Raw genomic sequence first — 17,636 nt, 5'->3', positions numbered from 1 at the left:
AATATGATTTTTCCATGCTGATAGTTTAGTTTCATTCTTTCATAGGTTGTGGGTTTTCCTGCAAGGCCAAAGTTTGTTCTCCATTTCGAGTTGCCTGTGAAAGCAGCTAAGAGGCAGCCACGGAAAGATGATCGATTTCCTTTCTTAAAGCAAAGCACATTTGTGAATCAATTGGCTTTTTAATTAACCACAATTGATTGATTTTTTTTTCATGGCCAGTATTACTAAGACTAGCTTTCAATGCCATTTTTAAAAAGTAATTTAATTAATTGAATTTAAATTGTACCAGATACCACAGTGGATTTTGAACCAGTGTCTATAGAATATTAGTCTGAGTTTCTGGTTTATTACCTCAGCAATGTTACTATTGTGTTTCCCCCCCCTCCACCCACAAAAAAAGGCCACCTGGTGACACTTCTATCACCATGCCTGTCCTACCTATAGGGCAGACCCACAAGTATTGAGTATGGAAACTAGTGTTCCTAGGAGTTCTCAACATTAAGCCCAGACATTATGAAATCTCGCCACATGAAGTAAAATGCTAATGAGGAAATCTGCACATACCTCTCTTCCTTGATGAAACAATACTGCTCCATTTTGAAGATAATTTGGACTGGAGGATCAAACTGTATTCTAGGTGGTAGACTACAGCACCCTGCTGTGCATCTACACGATCCACTAGCACTCGCCAAGGCATTCTTCAAAAGCATGTCTCAAACCTGTAGCTTTCACAACCCATAGGGTCAGATTTCATCTTGGCTGCTTCAGTAATTCCATCAGCACACTGTAGCATCCAAGAAAGGTGGCTTTTTGCCATCTTCATCTCGGGGTAGCTAGAAATGGATATAAATACTAGTCTTGCTGGTGGCACTTTTTTTTAAGAAAGGTCCTGCACTGAACATTATTTCTTTCCTCTTGCATCCCTTGCATCCTCATCTGATTTAAGATGACAGGAATGTTTTTCCCAGCTGAAACTCGCTGTACTACTGCTGTGTTTGGTATAGAACAGAGAGAGTTTTGCATCTAAGTTTGTGCCATATAGTTAATCTCAACCAACTTGATTCCACGAATACTAGTTATGGTGATAGTTTATGATCATTTGATGGGTGAGCTTTAATGTAAAACTTGATTCAGAACCTAATATCATAGTTTTCCAACTAATGTCTTTTACGCTGGTATGCCTTCTGTCATCTGCAGTTGCATTACAAAGTCCAGTTTGATTTCAGTATGGTATGGGGAAATTGCCTCCCTATAACTGTTTTAGTTTAAGGGGTTTTCACTCATTTAATTATTTCCTTTTTTTTGTATGCCATTGTCTGGAATGTTAGTTGTATCCTAACTGTAAACAGCATTGTTTATCTCTAGGATATATATTTCTTCTGTGCAGGTTATTGAGTCACGTTTGGACAGTGTATATGGGTCATGGAATATTAATTTGTTTATGGCTTCTCTGAGGAAAGGATGTTTTGACTTGTACAAGGCATGAAACCCCACTCTGTTTTGATGAAACAACCAATGGTCAAAGTTCAGGAGTACTGCATGCGATTATGGTTGCCCTGCTATAGGAAGGATGTTTAAACTCGAAAGGATGCAATAAATATTTACAAGGATGTTACCAAGATTAGAAGGTTTGATTTATGAGGAGAGGCTGGATAGGCTGGTACTTTTTTCTCGAGAGCACAGGAGGCTGAAGGGTGACCTTACAGGAAGTTTATAAAATCATGAGATAAGGTGAATAGCCAATGTCTTTTCCCCTGAGTCTGGGAGTCCAAAACTAGAGGGCATAGGTTTAAGGTGAGAGGGAAAGGACTTGAAAGGGTTCTCTGGGGCAACTTATTCACAGAGGGTGGTGCACTTATGTCACAAACTGCCAAAGAAGTGGTAGAGGCAAGTATAATTATAACATTTAAAAGACATTTGGACATTTACTTGGATAGGAAAGATTTAGAGGAATACGGACCAAACACAGGCAAATGAGAGTAATTCTGTTCAGGAAACCTCGTTGGTATGGACAAGTTGGGCTGGAGAATCTGTTTTCATGCTGTATGACTCTGACTCTTGGACTTGTATAGTTCTAGGATTGTGTCTTGATGAAACTTACATCTTATTTTAGCATTTACAAGTTAAATTTAAATATGTATGATAATCTGAGATCAGTTAAGTATTGTTTCTAGACAACTTACTAAAAATTACGTAGGACAGTGTGATTAGCTCTCTAAAATAAATTTGTTTCAATCATAAATCAGCTTGCATCACTATTGCATCCTTGCAAAAGAATAAGATTTTTTCGAGTACAGTTCCCATAGAATCTTTTTCTTTGACTAGGATATTGGATTCTGTGCAGCAACTGAAGACCAATTCACCCTTGAAAACAGAGCCTACTCCATGTAAGCAAAATAAGGCTAGTCCTTCTAGGTTGACAGTCAATCCATTGCAACCATGCACCATCAATACTGGCCACCTTGGAGGCATTTCTAAAGCATCGGAGCTGAAACTTTTACAGACACCACCTGTGATGAAGGTTTGCAATTAATTTCAATGCACATTTTTTGGATTGAGCATTTTACTTAAGGTTTTGTAAAATGTAATTCCTAAGCAAAAGAGCTATACTGTGGTCAATATTATGCCTTCCTGGAAATATACCTGTGGGGTAGAAAACAAAAGAATCAAGTTTTGAATCACCTGCTCTTGTCAAATCTTTTTCAACTTGGTGTTAGTGTATTGTACTCAGCATAGCCGTGATAAATATCCTTCCTGTTACCCGATGTATCATTATTTTCAGCAGGAAAAGCGCAGTCATTAAACTTGGAGCATGCTTGCAACTTAAATATTGTTTTGTTTTCCTGTTTAGAGGGCAAGAGCATTTACATCTTCAGAGACTACTTTTGCCAATTTTACTCCTCAGTCTATCTTACGATCCAACCTGCGTCCCACATCCTTGACATCACCATGTCCTTCACCGAGTAGGTCTTCAACTCCTTCATTGCGTGGTAAAGAGACCAAAATTTCTTTCTTGAAGGAGAAGCTAACTATTCGGTGGACCAATGGGGTATGTATTTTGTAATTACTTGGCTTTATTAAACGGAGATATAAAGGGAGATGATTTTTGCTAAATTATAGCATCTTGATGATTAGCTGTTTTCTCGATCTTTGAGTTATAAACTGGATGGTAATACATAATAATCTTTGATTCTAAGGCAGGATGACTTAGTTCATTATATGTCCCTGTTCATCAGAAGATGTTTTGTCCAGACAAATGTCTGGGAATATTCTGTGCAGTTTTTGACAGGCTTTGACTTCGGTCAGATCATGAGTGTTTATAATTTTTAAAAAGTTTTGAAAAATGCTAGTACATTCAAGGCCTTGTGTGATAAATAAATAAATAAATAAATAACACTTAGACACTGCTAATGAACCTCATTTAGAAGTTGCAGTCTTGGTCTGTTTGTGGTGACTCGGCATGCTGTCTAAAACGTCGAGCAAGATCTTAACAAAAATACCCTGAAACTCTGTAGCATAGCATGTAACAGTGATGAACAGGTCATGAAGCTAAGTGTGCAATCCAGTAAATGATGGGCTGGTATGTTCTCATCTTTAGAATTCTGTACTTTTCTGGGCTCTTTTAAAATCTGTGTAATTATAATTTTGAAGAAAATGAAAAGATATTCCTTTTTGAGTGACTTTTTGGCATGGGTTTTGGTGAAAGTGTGCAGTATGTGAAATGTTTGCAGTGGGAAGAAGAGATGTGTTAGAGCTGATTTTGATTGCCCTAACACCAGTTAGAGACAGAGGACACGGGTCAAGCTTTGATTAGCAAAGGAATGAACAGTTCAGATAGAACAATGCTAAGCAAAGCAGATTGGGCAATTATGTATTCTTAGACAGATTACAGGAATGATTAATGCATTGACTGTGTTCCATGTCAGCTTTCCATTCCATGCTCCTCTACAACTGTCTTTTGTTTGGGACAACAATGACATTATTTTCACGGTAACTATAAAGTAAGTTTAGTGAGTTTTGAGAAGATTTGTAGCTCAGGTTGAAGTTCTGGAGGAAAGTTTGCTCGCTGATCTGGAGCATTCATTTTCAGACGTTTCATCACTATACTAGGTAACATCTTTAGCAAGCCTCCGGATGAAGCACTGCTGATGTTTCCTGCTTTCTATTTATATATTTGGGTTTCTTTGAGTTGGTGATGATGTTTCTCTATCAACAAACACATCGACTTGGACCCCATTTGCCAACCCCTGAGAAAAAGAACAGGAAATGACGTCACCAACCCAAAAAAACCCAAATATATAAATAGAAAGCAGGAAACATCAACAGTGCTTCGTCCAGAGGCTCACTGAAGATGTTATCTAGTATGGTGATGAAATGTCTGAAAATGAACCCTCCACCTCAGTGAGCAAACCTACATAAGTTTATTAAAAGAAAACTATCCTAGCTAGTTTAGTTGAGATTTGTAGTGAATCGGTGTCAGATGTGGCTTTGAGTGTGTAAAAGTATAACTTGATAAGAGGTGGTTACCTGTATAATTGACCATTTTGTCAATTACACATAAGGTATCTTTTGGGAGCCTGTAATAGTAATATGATACAAATGTGGAGAGCTCTAATTTTTTAATCCTTGGTTGTCTCCAACCTCTGAATTCATGAATAATTGATTATTTATTAACCTGTTATGTCAGTTTGCAACCTCTATAAAATATCCTTTGATTCTAGGTTGCAGCTGATGAATTACAGCTACTGCCTTCATCGTCGAAACCAATTCCACGAACACCATCCATTGAATCATGGCCTTCAACTACAGAAAACCAGGCTATGGGTGAACTAACTCCAGACGATGAAGTACTGTCTGAGCAAGTGGCGATGGTTGATTTTTCTGGCACTGGCATGGATAATGATCAAGTTCAACTCCCCAGAGATGACTTTAACAGTTCAGGAAGAACAGAAGAGTGGTCCATGGAAGAATATGTAGACGCTGCTGAGTCTCTGGATAGAGGAGATACATGTAAGGAAATGGGGAAAGCAGTTTCTGAAGCTGTGTTGTTTGTAAATAATGAAAGAAAAGTCTTAACCGCACCTGCTTGTGTGGAGAGATGTGTCATGGAGGAGCATGCTGCAAGTGACCAAGTTGAAATGCCACAAATGAGAAGCGAGGATGTGCCTGTAAATGAAAATCTGTTTGAGTCAGATATTAACAAAGCTTCTGAGTGTGAAGAAGGTAAGTTTCTTTTTTATTAAGTGTTCTGAAATCCTTCATCTTAGGAATGAAGTAGCTTTACCTTCAGCTGATTTGTTTGTCAAACAAAACCATTAACCAGATAATATTTTCTGTTGTTAGCTTTGAACATTGATGCCAAGAATGGAAGTACGTCACCAACAGTAGATTCACCACAGCATACAACACAGTTCCTCACCTCAAAAAATGAAGAAACAGTCTTGCTTAACCTTGAATCTGCTAATGAGAGGTAAACCTGTGTTTAGAATTTGAAAAACATCCAGTAAGTTGGAGTATAAGTTTTTATGTAAAACGTAGAGCTCCCAGCATTGATCTCCATGTAAGAACATAAGAATTAGGAACAGGTGCAGGCAATTCAGCCCCTCAAATGCACTGTCATTTAATACAAACATGGCTGTTTTCATCTCTGCCTCAACTCCACTTTCTTGCCTGTTGTCCATCTCCTCCTTAAATTTACTTAGTATCCCAACATCCACATAATCTGGAAGAGTGAATTCCACAGATTCATGACCCCTTGAGACAAGTAATTTCTCCTCCTCTCAATTTTACCCTAAAGCTGTGACTTATTGTTCTAGATCGCCTACAGGAGGTAAGATTCTCTATTTGTCTACTTTGTCAATCCCCTTTATGATCTTCTGTACATCAATTAGATCTATTATTCTTCTAATCTCCAGCATGTACACGCCTAAACCGATCAATCTCTCTTTATCAAACAAACACTGCCTCTCTGGAATTGATATATTAGCAAATTTTGAGGTTCAGTTAGTGAACAGAAAAAAAGTTGGAAATAAACATGGCCTTTTTATGTTAATAGATAGTAACTAGTAGCATATCATAAGGATCTATGCTTGGGCCTCGACTGTATATAATATATATCACTAACATGGATGAAGTTATCATGCATTATGTAACAAAGGTAAGTGAGAAAATAAGCTGTGAGATTTACAAAAGAATTTAGTGAGATTGAGAGTTGGCAAAAAAATTGTAGGTGAAACATAAAGTGGAGATGTGTGGATTTATCCCTTTGATAGGAAGTCAAAAGTTGTTTTATTATGATTCATGGCTAAGAAATGATAATGTTCTGAGGAACTTTGGGGCGATCAATATACATGAATCAGAAGCAGATACAGGCAAGCTGTTAGGAAAACAAGTGGTCTTTATTAAGAGAATTTTTTTTACTGTAAGTGCATTGGGCTTTGATTATATCTTGAGTAGTTTCAATGTTACCTAAGAATGGCCAAGAGGGAGTGCAGTGAAGCTTCGCTAGGCTAATACCCTGGGATGTGAAATTTCCAATGAGGAGACATCAAAGAACACTTCAGAAGAATGAGTTGATCACAATGAAACACAAAATTCTGAAGGTACTTAAGTGTAAATGCTGGAAGATTGCATTCCTGACTGGGGAGAATATGGAGTCAACCGATGTAGGATGGAGATGAGAAGTTTCTTAACTCACAGTTGTTAAACATTTGGATTCTCTGTCCAGATAATTGTGGGTCCTTTGGGTATACTCAAGTTAGTTATTGATATAGTCTTTGGGTACTAAGGGGTTATCAAGATCATGTAGAAGAATTAGAATTATTTGTGCTGTTACTGAATGATGGGACAGGCTAGAAGAGTTTAATAGATTAATATTTGATTTTAGCAATTTTTGAAAAGATTTATAGCTCAGTTTGAGGTTCTGGATGTAAGTTTGCTCACTGAGCTGGCAAGTTTGTTTTCAGACATTTCATCACCACACTAGGCAACAGCAGTGACCCTCTGGTGAAGTGCTGATGATATGTCCCGCTTTCTATTTGTGTGTTTAGACTTCTTAGGGTGGATAATATAATTTCTGGTTCTTTTTCTCAGAGGACAGTAGGTGGGGTCCAAATCGATGTGTTTGTTGAGAGTTCTGGTTGGAATGCCATGCTTCAAGGAATTATCGTGCATGTCTCTGGCTTGTCCTAGGATGAATGTATTGTCCCAGTCAAAGTGGTGTGCTCCTTCATCTTTATGTAAGGATACGAGTGATAGTGGGTCATGTCTTTTTGTGGCTAGTTGATGTTCGTGTATCCTAGTGGCTAGTTTTCTGCCTGTTTGTCTGATGTAGTGTTTGTTACAGTCCTTGCATGGTATTTTGTAAATGACATTTGTTTTGCTTGTTGTTTGAATAGGGTCTTTAAAGTTCATTTAACCGTTGTTTAAGTGTGTTGGTAGATTTGTGGGCTACCATAATACCAAGAGGTCTTGAGTAGTCTGGAAGTCATTTCAGACATGTCTTTGATGTAGGGGAGAGTGGCTAGGGTTTCTGGGTGCGTTGAGTCTGTTTGTTTGGGTTTATTGCTGAGAATTTGGCAGATTGTGTTTATTGGGTACCCGTTCGTCTTGAATACGCTGTATAGGTATTTCTCCTCTCTTCATAGTTCCTTGCTGTTGCATTGCGTGTTGGCTCGTTGAAATAGTATCCTAATGCAGCTTCGTTTGTGGACATGAAGATGTTGCTTCTGTAGTTAAGTATTTGGTCCGTGTGTGTTGTTTTCCAAGAGACACAGGCTTGAAGTTCCTCATTGATTGTTTGCTCTACTGTGACATTTAAGAATGGCAGTTTGTTGTTCTCTTTATTTTTTTTGTGAATTTTATGCCAGTGAGGATATGGTTGATGGTGTTGTAGGTTTCCTTTAATTTGTTTAATTTGGTGGTGACAAAGTTGTCATCCATGTTGCGGACTCTATGTTTAGGTTGAATGGATGGGAGAACTGTTTGTACGAGTCTCTGCATTACTGCTTCTGCTAGGAATCCTGATATTGGTGATCCCGTTGGCATCATGGTAGCCCACAAACCTATCAACACACTTAAACAGCGGCTAATGAACTTGAAAGATCCTATACAAACAACAACCAAACAAATGTCATCTACAAAATACCTTGCAAGCAATGTAGCAAACACTACATTGGACAGACAGGTAGAAAACTAGCCACCAGAATACATGAACACCAACTAGCCACAAAAAGAGAAGACCCCCCTTCTCACTAGTATCCTCACATACGGATGAGAAAGGACACCACTTTGACTGAGACAACACATCCATCCTAGGACAAGTCAAACAGAAACAAGCACGACAATTCCTTGAAGCATGACATTCCAACTGGAAGTCTATCAATAAACATATTTGATTTGGACCTTATCTACTGTCCTGAGAAAAAGAACCGGAAACGATATCACCCACCTAAACACAAATAGAAAGCGGAACATACCACCAGCGTTTCACCGGAGGTTTACTGATTATGTTACCTAGTATGGTGAAGAAATGTCTGAAAACAAACCTTCCAGCTCAGCAAGTAAACTTACATCCAGAACTATTTAGTTTGCTTCTCCACAATTTGTACATATCTTTGTTCCAATTCTGAAATAGAGATGCCTAAATGGTTAATGACATGACCTCATGACGCAGTGCCTCCCTGAATTGCTTCTAGCTCATGTGAGTTTGTAATGCTTGACAGTGTTTGTCTCTTTTTCTTTGTTTTCCCCTCCCACCCACCCACCCACAATATTCAGTAATGAGATTCTGAGAGACGTGAAATATGAATTCAGCTTGGGTGAATAAAATAAAACTCATGCGTGTAAGAATCTCTAATTTTTAAAAATGCGATACTTTGCCATCTTGGAAAAGAACAATATAAAATCCACTCGTTTGATATTAGCTAACTGTCCTGTCCTGTAAGATCTTAACAGACAGTTAATCTGGGAAGTGAACCTCCTCATTGAAATATTAAAGGATGTTCTTGTCATGCTGGAAAGAGTTCTATGTTGAATCATCAGTAGAGGCAGAAAGAAAATTCCATTCCCAGATTTCTCTTAAAATGTTAACATTCTAGTTATGTCTCTGGGCTATAATCCAGAAATATAATATAATCTATTATACCTGTAGTTTCCAGCATTAACTCTGTTAATGGCACTGTTCAAACGTGAAGGAGTGACTTTGATAGCTTTTTAAAAATTCTGAACAGGTTAAATAGGAAAGATCTAACTAAGATGCCTTTGTTTTTGGATGAGCCCAGAGCTAGGGTCCATGAATAAACCATCGTCACCAATGCATCCCAATGGGAATTATGGAAAAACATCTTTACCCAGAGTGGTTAGAACACAGACTATTGCAGTATTTGAAGGAAATGATAAAATTAATTTAAGGAAAGCCAGATAAGTACACGGGGAAGTATTGAAGGGTCTGCTCTTGGTGGATGAAATAAGGTGCAAGGAGGCTTATGTAGAGCATAAAATAATGGCTTTGACAGATTGGGCCAAATGATCTGATTCTGTGTTTGCTTTTATGTTGTTTTACCAGTAGTGAAGGCACACTTCCAGAAATGAGGGCGGAACAGCAACTGACTCCTATACCACAGGAAAAAGAAGGGTTGTCCCAGAGTGAGGTCCAGTCAGTTCATACAGAGACTGAATGTATGTAATTTATTTTATTTTTCTATGTAAAATTACAATCTCTAGTTTAAGAAAAAAAATCTAGCTTACTATAGCAGGTGAGCCTTTCTTTTGAATTTTTCTCAATGCAGCACCTGCAGGTTTGTGTACCAAGAAACAATTGAAAACAACTGGAGTGTAGTGTCATTTACTCTGAAATCCAAGTCAGTTTAACAACCATCTGAACAAAAATGACTGTTGCAAAGATGACTGTTCACTTAATAAACAGAATGGCCAGATTTTGCTGTCTTTGAACTTGTGTGTCGAACTAGTATTGTGCAGTTACATATGTGTAAATTCTACACATATCTTTTGTGGTAAGATCATGGTTAATCTTACCACAAAAGAGAGGCTCGTAATCATCACATCTGCTTCACTTCCTCAAAGCTGTTTAGCTACATTTTAATTCTGAAATTCACTAATTATGTAGTTGACAAATATGTTAGGTTTTCTATAGCCATCTATTTTATTGTTTCTTTTATTATGTTGTATTCATAGTACACACAAGAAGGCAAAAAATAACTTTTTGGTCTTTGAGGACCTGTGTGGAGGGGTGGCAAATAATTGTTTAGAGGCATGAAATAAAACATATATGCCACTACTTTGTTCAGATATTGTGAGGGAATTTAAAGCAGAATCTGTTTTTTTTTTAAGAGGACAGGAACAGACCAGGTGATCCAAAATGCCTGTTCCAGCAATTCAAAACTAACTCCATCTGTCTCCCTTCAACTATTTATTTACGGTTCTCTGGGAAGAAATGTAATGCTATCAGCCTTGGCCACTTGTTAACATCAAATAGCCCAGTAACCTTCTAAATAAAAATAAAGGGGAAGCAATGGCCTTGTGACATTATTGGTGGACTGATAATCCAGAGACTCAGATAATGTTTGTCAGTCTTACATCTGTGGTCAGCAAAGTTTTGGAAAATATTCTGAGGAATAGGATTTATGACTATTTGGCAAAGCATAGCGTGATTAAAGGCAGTCAGCAAGGCTTTGTGAGAGGCAGGCCTCTCAAATCTTATTGAGTTCTTTGAGGAGGTGACAAGACAGGTCAATGAAGGTCAAGCAGTGGATGTGGTGGATATGGACTTCAGCAAGGCATGTTTTTTAGATTAGATTACTTACAGTATGGAAACAGGCCCTTCGGCCCAACACCGACCCGCCGAAGCGCAACCCACCCATACTCCTACATTTACCCCTTCACCTAACACTACGGGCAATTTAGCATGGCCAATTCACCTGACCTGCACATCTTTGTGACTGTGGGAGGAAACCAGAGCACCTGGAGGAAACCCACGCAGACACTGGGAGAATGTGCAAACTCCACACAGTCAGTCGCCTGAGGCAGGAATTGAACCAGGGTCTCTGACGCTGTGAGGCAGCAGTGCTAACCACTGTGTCACCGTGCCGCCCACGGTGATAAGGTTCACCATGGTAGGCTCGCTCATAAAGTCAGGAAGTATGGGATACAGGGAGACTTGGCTATCTGGATTCAGAATTGGTTGGCGGACAGAAGGCAGAGAGTGGTTGTAGATGGAAAGTATTTTGCCTGGAGGTCAGTGTTGAGTGGGGTCCTGCAGGGCTCTGTTCTTGGGCATCTGATCTTGGTAGTTTTTATAAATGACTTGGATGAGGAGATTGAGGGGTGAGTTCGTAAATTTGCAGATGACACAAAGGTTGGAGGTGTTGTTGATAGTATCAAGGGTTATTGCAGGCTGCAGCGTGACATAGACAGAATGCAGAGCTGGGCTAAGAAATGGCAGATGGAGTTCAACCTGGATAAATAGGAAGTGATGCATTTTGGAAGGTCGAACATGAATGCTGAATATAGGAATAAAGATAGGATTCTTGGCAGTGTGGAGGAACAGAGGGATCTGGTGTGCAAGTACATAGATCCCTGAAAGTTGCCACCCAAGTGGATAGGATTGTTAAGAAAGTGTTTTGGCTTTCATTAACAGGGGGATCGAGTTTAAGAGTTGCGAGGTTATGCTACAGCTCTACAAGTCCCTGTTGAGACCACACTTGCAATTTTGTTTCCAATTCTGGTCACCCTACTATAGGAAAGATACAGAGGCTTTGGAGAGGGCGCAATGAAGGTTTCCCAGGATGCTGCCTGGACTGGATGGCTTGCCTTATAAAGAAAGGTTGAATAAGCTTGGACTTTTCTCTCTGGAGAGAAGGAGCAAGAGAACAGACCTAATCGAGGAATCACCTGATGAAGGAGCGTCGCTCCGAAAGCTAGTGTGCTTCCAATTAAACCTATTGGACTATAACCTGGTGTTGTGAGTTTTAACTAAGATAATAAGAGGAATAGATAGGGCCAATAGCAAGAGACCTTCCCCCAGGGCAGGATTGATGGCCACGAGGGGTCATAGTTTTAAGATATTAGGAGAAAAGTATGGAGGGGACTTCAGAGTAAGGTTCTTTATGCAGAGAGTTGTGAATGCATGGAGTGCATTGCCAGTGTTGGTGGTGGAAGCAGAGTCATTAGGGACATTTAAGCGGCTGCTGGACATGCACATGGATAGCAGTGAGTTGAGAGATGCGTAAGTTATTATATTTTACATTAGGATTAAACCTCGGCATAATATCCGTGGGCCAAAGGGCCTGTTCTGTGCTGTACTTTTCTATGTTCTAAGTTCTAAATTCTGACTGTTCTCTCTTGCTAATAGTCTGAGGTTAATAATCTAAACATTGATTCCTCATTTAACAAAAATGGTCTTTGCCATTAACACACCCAAAACCCTTCATAATTTAAAAACTTCACATTTAAATCTCTTTGACCTTTAAGTAAAAGGTTGCCTTCTTATTGAAAGGCAAATGTTCACGACTCCCCCAAGTGAAGAATGATTGATTGTTTTCTTCAGCACAGTCTCTTCATCCCTGGAATAAATAAAGGATGGCTGATGGGTAAGCTTAGAATCTTGGGTTCATTTCTTTTGTTGCAACAAATTTGCAAGATTGATTTGTTGTGTGTTAGTATGTGATTCTTATGATTTCCTGCACCAGCCACCTTTAAATTTACTGAAGACACTTGCACTTCTGCATTTAATTACATGCAGTTCTGTACTGTGAGCTTGTGCAGTTTAGATTGGCTATAAACTAGATTCATTTAATGTAGAGAGTTCTATTAGTTTGGGTGAGAGAGGTCATGGTAATTTGTTTCTATCCCATCAATAAATATAGGTATACCAACCCTTTTGTTAAGAGAATGGTATTCTTGTTTGACTTGAATAGCCACAATGCTCCTCTAGACAGCAAAGTTGTGAAATATTTTTCACAGAACTACAGTTCTCCAGTGAGTCAGTTCTCTGCAATTACAATTTTAAACCAGACTCCCATTGTGTGGTGAAAAACCTAGTTCTGCAAAAAATATTTCACATTTTTGTGTTTGGCCTAGAGAAGCAATGTAACTGTTCAAATCAAACAAGAATACCATTCTCTTAACAAAGCAGCAATGTACAAGTGCTTGTTGATGGTGTAAAAACAATTTTACCACTTTTTCCCAACTGGTATAAAAATATATACAATTTAAACTCTAGATCCTGGCAAAAGGCGATCATCCTAATCATGCTACTTAATCAGTTCATTACTTTTGTAAAACAAGCTCTTGAAAATTGCAAGTATGAATCATAGAATCCTTATAGTGTGGAAACAGGCCCTTTGGCCCAACAGGTCCACGCCGACTCAGAGTAACTGATTCAGACCATTTCCCTATCCCATATTTAGCCCTGACCAATGCATCTAACCTACACATCCCTGAACATTGGGCAATTTAGCATGGCCAATTCACCTAACCTGCACATCTTTGGATTGTGGGAGGAAACAAAGTTCTGAGGAATCTCACATGCACATGGGGAGAATGTGCAGACTCCATACAGACAGTCGCCCGAGGCTGAAATCGAACCCGGGTCCCTGATGCTATGAGGTAGCAGTGCTAACCACTGAGCCACCGTGCTGCCCCAATGTCTAATCTAGGTGGGTTACTAATAGGGCATTCACTAGCCACTTTGCTAATCATGGGTGGAATCCTGTTGAGACTTTGGGGTCTTACCTGGCAGCTGGAGAGCTGGTATGAAACCTACTTTACCCCATTTTGGGAAGGCCCACTGAACCACAAGCCATTTAGGCAATGGAGGGATCAGTGGTGGACTTTCTGTTAGAATCAAGGATCCAGGATTGAAGTCTCACCTAGTGAGAGCTGGCAGTCAGTCGGAGGCTAGCAGCTCATGCTCATCATCATCACTGGGGAAGCTGTGGCATCTTTGAGGAGAAAGTGAGGTCTGCAGATGCTGGAGATCAGAGCTGAAAATTTGTTGCTGGAAAAGCGCAGCAGGTCAGGCAGCATCCAGGGAACAGGAGAATCGACGTTTCGGGCATAAGCCCGATTCCTGAAGAAGGGCTTATGCCCGAAACGTCGATTCTCCTGTTCCCTGGATGCTGCCTGACCTGCTGCGCTTTTCCAGCAACACATTTTCAGCTCAAACTGTGGCATCTGTCAATGGACAGACACCAGAGTCCCAGGATAACCCAGTGGCCTAAGTCATGAACAAGGGAGAGATGTTCATAGAGTGGGTGGGGGGGTGGTGTGGGCGTTGGCAGCAAGGACTCCCCTTGACAAGGCACTACTTTCCTTTTAAATGCTTCCCCACCAACTGATGGAGGTAATACACTGGCCACACAGTTTAGCAGCCATGCATGTTGCATGGCAATGAGCCTTCCTGTCACAGGGTTCATCCCAGCGGTGATAGAATAAAACCGTTTACTCTTACAGGAGGTTTTACAATGGACCTTCCCACTTAATTCTGCTAGAGTGGAAAGGCCTGATGTTCATGTGTGCTTTACTCAAAACCATTCCTACCTCCCAGCTCACCACCATAGAGAGTTGAAGAGTCTGCATTGTATTTTAGATATAGATTTCTTGTACAAGTAAATGTCAGTTCTAAAAGTAAATTTGAACAAGTGTGATTGTGAAATAAAAGGTTTCGTCATGCTATGTCAGTGACTGCAAGTAGAAGCTTATCATTCCTATGATAGTCTGATGAAAGTTCATTCATAGCTAGAAACCAAGGTCACATTGACAAGCCATAAAAACTGCTGTGCTTTCAGTATACCATAGATGTGCTAAATGTTGTCCAAGCATTTTATTTGGCACTTCGAGAGTTCAGGGATTTCTACCTGACCTGGAGTAATGGGTATCAGACAACAGGTAGACATACTGCAGGAGGCATCAGCAGAGAGTATCAGGAAAGCTTGCACACAACTTATTTAGAGGTCTGTTTTAACTTCGCACTCTCATTTCTGCCCAATGTTTCTCATTTCTGCCCACCCTGTAGTTCAGTGCTATTGCAACCTGCTTGGTTGTTCAGTTATAATAAATGCATATCAATGCCTTACCCTAAGGGGTAGTGGGTGGACAAACATCAAGAAACTTCTGATGTTTTATCACTATCCAAAGTACCCTAGATAACTAAGGATATGGATGGGAAGGTAAGGAAGAAAAAGGTGTGTAATTCATATTGTGATAGGAATTGAGATATGAATCAGGAATAGTATCGCAAATGCAGGAGAGAGGTTAAGGTTGAAGTAAGGAAGGTTAAGCATGAGAAAAGGATAGCAGGATGTCCAACAACAAATGGTAAAATGTTCTTGAAATATATTAATAGAGTAAACAATAAATTAGTGAAGAATAGAGTGTGGTCCATAGGGAATGAGCAGGGTAAGCCGCTTACTGAAGCGAAGAATATGGCCGAGATACTAAATGAGTACTTTACTTCTAACTTGACCAAATTAGGAAATGGTGACAATGGCCCATTTGAAAATATGGTTGTTGAGCGTGTGAGAGATAAAGAAGAGGTATTAAAAAGGCTCGCAGCAGTCCAGGTTAAAAAAAAAAGTCACCAGGCCTAAATGGGATGCATCCTAGATTGCTGAGAGAGTTATGGGAGCAAATTGCGGAGGTGTTGACAAATTTCAAATGCTTTCATGGGGGAATTGGAGGATTGCACATGTGACACTGTTTATTAATGAGTGGGCAAAGGATAACCCAGGAAACTACAGACCTGTTAGCTTGACATCAATAGTGGGGAGAGCTGTTGGAGACCATGATACAGGATAAAATAAACATACACTTGGTCTAGAATAAATTTATTCTTGACAATGTGGTTTTATCAAGGGCAGGGCAGGTCATGTCTCTCAACTTTAAGTTCTTTGACAAGGTACACAGGTAGTGGTTGAGGGTGGTGCTGTGGATGTTGTATGTTTGGATTTTCATAAAGAATTTGATATGTTACCACATGGCAGATTGGTTAACAAATTAGAAATATTTGGGATTGATGGGTCCTAGGCAGTAACAATTAAAAGTTGGCTAAAAGATTTAGTGGGCGGGTGTTTTACAGACCAGAGACAAGTTGAAAGTGGTGTATATCAGGGATTGGTGTTGCGATCCTTGCTTTTTCTGATTCTGTATAAAAGATTTGGAGATGGAGCAGACGGATTCCATAGGAGGTGTCCAAAGAGAGCTGGATATATATTTGAAAGTGATGAATTTGGAAGGCTATGGAGAAACTTGTCAATGCTTTACACTGGTGTGTGTGGCAGAATTATAGTCAGTTAATTCACATTATGAAACTGAATTTGGATAAGTAGAATGTGACCTTGAAAGAGGAAAGTATGCACTCCCAAGTTATTCAAACAAAAACTCCTACTGTGTGACTTATTCAGTGTCTTTATTTGGAGGTCCTTAAATGTGATAAAATTTCTGTTTGTTAGCTGCAACTGATCAAAAATCAAACCTGTTCTTGATCTCTGGTGCCTGCATATATTTTGAGGCTTTCATTCCTACGATATTTACATACTATGATGAGCATGTGAAGTTACAATATTAACATACATTGCAACAAATAGGTAGAGGTTATGTTACTGCTGTTCAGGAGTATGGCTGGACTCCAAGAATATCTATCTCCTTCCATTCTGGACACTGCATCACAGGTGGGATATGTTAATCTGTGGTTGGGGATTACAGGGCTCTACAGTATAGATTTGCCATTGTTATACTGGGCTAAAATGGTTAAAATATTAAAGCATCTCTGGTAAGATTCCCTTCAATATAATTGATATATGGATATGATCCAATTGAGAGGTTTAAGATGATCCATATAGTTGAAATAATAAAGAATCTCGTTTGCCTGAAGAGGTCAGAGCCTTAAAATTAGAATAAAGCTGTTCAACAGCGATGCCAGATCTTAACACAAAGGCAGTGGAAATCGGGGGCTCTCTATTCCCAAACATTGTTGACACCAACCACTTGAAATGTCAAAGCTGAAATTGATAGGTTTTTATTAGGCAAGGGTATTGAGCATTTCAAAACCAGTAAGGATCTATGGAATTAAGACACCAATCAGCTGTGGTCTAATTGAATTACAGAACAGAATTGCAGTGACTTAACTCCTCCTGTTCCTTTTGAGGTCAACTAAATGTAGAATATTTTAACATGATTTTCCATACAGTTCCTAATTTCATTTGAAACGCTTCCCCACTATGAATAAATTGAATATCTGGAATTTAATCACCAAGCACTGTGGTTACAGTCCATTTGGAGTCTGCATTTTCTCAATTTAGCTATTGTATCTTGCAAGCAATAAAGGTAACACAAAAATATCTATATTTAGTATAGCATTCTTAATTTAGAAATTTAAAGATGGAGAAAATAAATGTTTTCTATATTGCTGTTTTAAGAGCTAGAGGAATTGTCACAGCAGTGATGAAGGTTCTTTATGGAGTGGGGTGCAGAGATTTATGTACAATACAATGAAAAGAGGACTGTTCAAACTAGTGCATCTTATGATATTCAAATGTACAGGTCATCTTAACAGTTATTAATGTCTCAGCCGTTTTAAAAGCTATGGTAATTATTGGATATTTAGTTTTGTTTACTTT

General features: G+C 39.2%; 1 protein-coding gene across 3 annotated transcripts in view; it reads left to right on the top strand.

Moving 5' to 3' along the window:
• The window catches only part of ahctf1 (AT hook containing transcription factor 1), a 100,204-nt gene that overhangs the window by 68,854 nt on the left and 13,714 nt on the right, over positions 1 to 17,636 (top strand). For 2 of the 3 annotated variants that reach the window (XM_043695440.1, XM_043695439.1), the window contains exons 27-31: positions 2,326 to 2,521; positions 2,852 to 3,049; positions 4,722 to 5,223; positions 5,344 to 5,470; positions 9,566 to 9,678. In XM_043695440.1, coding sequence (XP_043551375.1) covers positions 2,326 to 2,521; positions 2,852 to 3,049; positions 4,722 to 5,223; positions 5,344 to 5,470; positions 9,566 to 9,678 — 1,136 coding nt within the window. The remainder of the gene's footprint in view (positions 1 to 2,325; positions 2,522 to 2,851; positions 3,050 to 4,721; positions 5,224 to 5,343; positions 5,471 to 9,565; positions 9,679 to 17,636) is intronic. The other variant, XM_043695441.1, reaches the window with a different exon arrangement.

Source organism: Chiloscyllium plagiosum, chromosome 9 (genome assembly GCF_004010195.1).
Source record: "Chiloscyllium plagiosum isolate BGI_BamShark_2017 chromosome 9, ASM401019v2, whole genome shotgun sequence".
NCBI classification, from domain to species: Eukaryota; Metazoa; Chordata; class Chondrichthyes; order Orectolobiformes; family Hemiscylliidae; genus Chiloscyllium; species Chiloscyllium plagiosum.
The sequence above is the reverse complement of the archived record's forward strand: the minus strand, read 5'-3'. Positions and strand labels throughout refer to the sequence as shown.